This window comes from Pterocles gutturalis, unplaced genomic scaffold, assembly GCF_000699245.1.
Source record: "Pterocles gutturalis isolate BGI_N339 unplaced genomic scaffold, ASM69924v1 scaffold17692, whole genome shotgun sequence".
Taxonomy (NCBI): domain Eukaryota; kingdom Metazoa; phylum Chordata; class Aves; order Pterocliformes; family Pteroclidae; genus Pterocles; species Pterocles gutturalis.
In genome coordinates, this window is record NW_010110546.1 from 342 (window position 1) to 2,878 (window position 2,537).

General features: G+C 59.2%; 1 protein-coding gene across 1 annotated transcript in view; it reads left to right on the plus strand.

The window, feature by feature from the left end:
- Nucleotides 1-395: 395 nt before the first annotated feature.
- The window catches only part of LOC104461743 (taste receptor type 1 member 1-like), a gene marked incomplete at its 3' end in the record, with an annotated part of 2,459 nt that continues 317 nt past the window's right edge, over nucleotides 396-2,537 (plus strand). Inside the window, exons 1-3 of the mRNA XM_010073433.1 lie at nucleotides 396-518; nucleotides 912-1,124; nucleotides 1,516-1,636. Coding sequence (XP_010071735.1) covers nucleotides 396-518; nucleotides 912-1,124; nucleotides 1,516-1,636 — 457 coding nt within the window. The remainder of the gene's footprint in view (nucleotides 519-911; nucleotides 1,125-1,515; nucleotides 1,637-2,537) is intronic.

Genomic DNA, 2,537 nt, shown 5'->3' on the forward strand with positions numbered 1-2,537 from the left:
TGTCAACAAGGACGCCAGCAGCCCGGAGCTCCACAACCTGGTCAGAATCCTCACCGAGGTCAGGGTCAACGTCACCGTCGTCTTCGCCAACAGACAAACTGCCCACTCTTTCTTTGAGGTGGTGGTCCAGAGGAACATCACAGGCAGGGTGTGGGTGGGCTCCGAAGACTGGTCGCTAGCCCAAACAATCTGGCAGGTGCCTGGCATCCAGAGTATCGGCTCCGAAAAAAAAGAAGACGGAGTCCGTGATGCTGGAGCGCTTAGAGTCATGGATGATGGCAGACGAGAGCACTGCGGCTGAGCATGCCAGCAGCACAGGGGCAGACGGGGGAAGCGCCTGGCTGGACTGCACCCAGCGCTGCACCGGCTGGCCCCCGCCCAACGCTGCCCTTGACATGTACGACGCTCATGCCTCCTTCAACGTCTACTCAGCCGTGTACGCCGTGGCCCACGGCCTCCACGACCTGCTGGGCTGTGCCTCAGGGGCGTGCAGCAAAGGCACAGTCTATCCCTGGCAGGTAAGAGCAACATGAGAAAGCATCTTCCTTGTGGAATAGGATCCAAGAGGATCCTTCCTCAGAGGGAAGGATTTCCCCCTTATGCCCAGGGATTTTCTGTCCCTCTGAAAGGCTTGTGTGCCAGCTGAAGAGCCTTGTGGGCTTCAGCCGCAGTCAAAGCAGCCTGGACCTAGAGCCAGAGCCCTGCCCTAGATCACTTCTGTTCCTCTAGCCCCTTCACAGAAACCTGGAAGGGACTTTCTGCAGCTGGACATACGCTAGCTGTTGGGGGGTGGGAAGAGGAGCCAGAGCAGGGAAGGGGCTCTCTAGCACATCTCCTTCCCAAGACAAGGCACTCCTCAGCGGGAGCCTCCTCACTGGGAAGGGCTCTTCTCTTACTCTTCTGTTTTACAGCTCCTACAAAAAATCAAGCAAGTAAACTTCACCCTGTACAAGAGCCGCATCTCTTTTGATGCCAATGGGGACATTCGTAAAGGCTACGACATCATCATGTGGAAGTGGAGTGGCCGGAACTGGGCTTTCGATGTGATAGGACATTTCAGTGTGAACCCCGGCAGGCTGAGCATTGACCAGGACAAAATCCTGTGGCACACAAAAGATCGCCAGGTACCGTTCTGCATCCAGATCTTATTTATTGCTTACTGCCGTGCCAGCTACATCCCCAACACCACCAGTTTGGGGGCATTTACCCATAGCAGGACAAAAATGATGTCAGACAAAGGCGGTATGGGGGGTGATCCGCATTCTGAGCATCACCCTTCATCCTTCCAAAAAACAAGCAAGAAAAGCTCCCAGGTCCTACTTTTATCTTTAAAAGGTCTCATTTTCTCACCACCTCTGTAAGAACCACAGCATGGCGAGCTCTCGGCTCCTGCCCTGTCTGTCCTGAAAGCTGGCAGCAAGCTGCCTGAACACTGCCAAGCCCGGGTCTGGTGCTCAGCGAGGTGTCCCGCTGCCTGCCCCGCTGCCTGCCTGATGCTCGCTGCACTCCCAACAGGCTCCCCCCTCGGTGTGCTCCGAGCCCTGCGAACCTGGGGAGAAGAGGCTGCAGTGGAGCCGCCACCGATGTTGCTTCAGCTGCGTGGCCTGTCCAGCAGGAACCTTCCTGAACAGATCGGGTCAGTACACCTGGGGGGCTGCTCCCTCCCCTTTCTTCTCACTTGGCTCCCCTGCCCATGCCCTGCCTCCGCCTGTCAGCTCCTTGCTTCCGTCTCACCATTCCCCCAGCCACTTCCCTCCTGCTCTCTCTTCCTCCCGGTGGTCAGTAAAATCCTCTGAGCTCACCCGAGCACAGTCGCTCTGACTGCCTCGTTTGCCTGCCCGTGGGTATGCAAAGCCCACGCCCGTGCTTCCCGGGGAGCGCTGCCCACAGGAGGGCCCACGCAGCCAAACTGCCGGCAGAGACACCCCCAGCAGAGCCCCTTCTGCTGCGGCCAGGGGACAAGGGACATCCGGCCTGACGGCCGTTTCCTGCACCACAGCCTCCGGGAGGGAAATTTGGCCTGGTGGTTGCCAGATGGCACTCAGGACTTCCGCACCACGCGGTCACAGCAGCTGGCACATGGAAATGTCCCCGGCCTGGGACAGGTGGCAGGAATCTCCTGTCTCTGAGCCACCAGCCACAATAACAAACCCCGTGCTGGCAGCCAGTCACCAGCAGCCTCAGCCTGCGTTTGGGCTGAGGGGGGCAGAAACGGCCAGCTCTGGGTAACAGTGGGAGCGGAGAGCCCCCAAACGTCACTTGTCCTGTACCCCAGCCTGCGGAAGGGGCGCTGCTGCAGCCCCTTCCCGTCCTTCGCAGGTTACTGCCGGACACACAAGCCCTTTCCCATCCACAGCCCCCACACCCCTGAGCCTCGGCTTGCCCTGCTGAGCTCCCGCAGGCTTCGTGCCTTTCAACCCGAACAGCGGACTTTTGGGAAGTCCACCGGGGAACTTCTGGGGGAGGTCTTTTGAAAAAAGAGCCCCCTCCACTCCCCAGGGCTTGGAAGCACCCAAGGGGAGGGACCAGGATGCAAG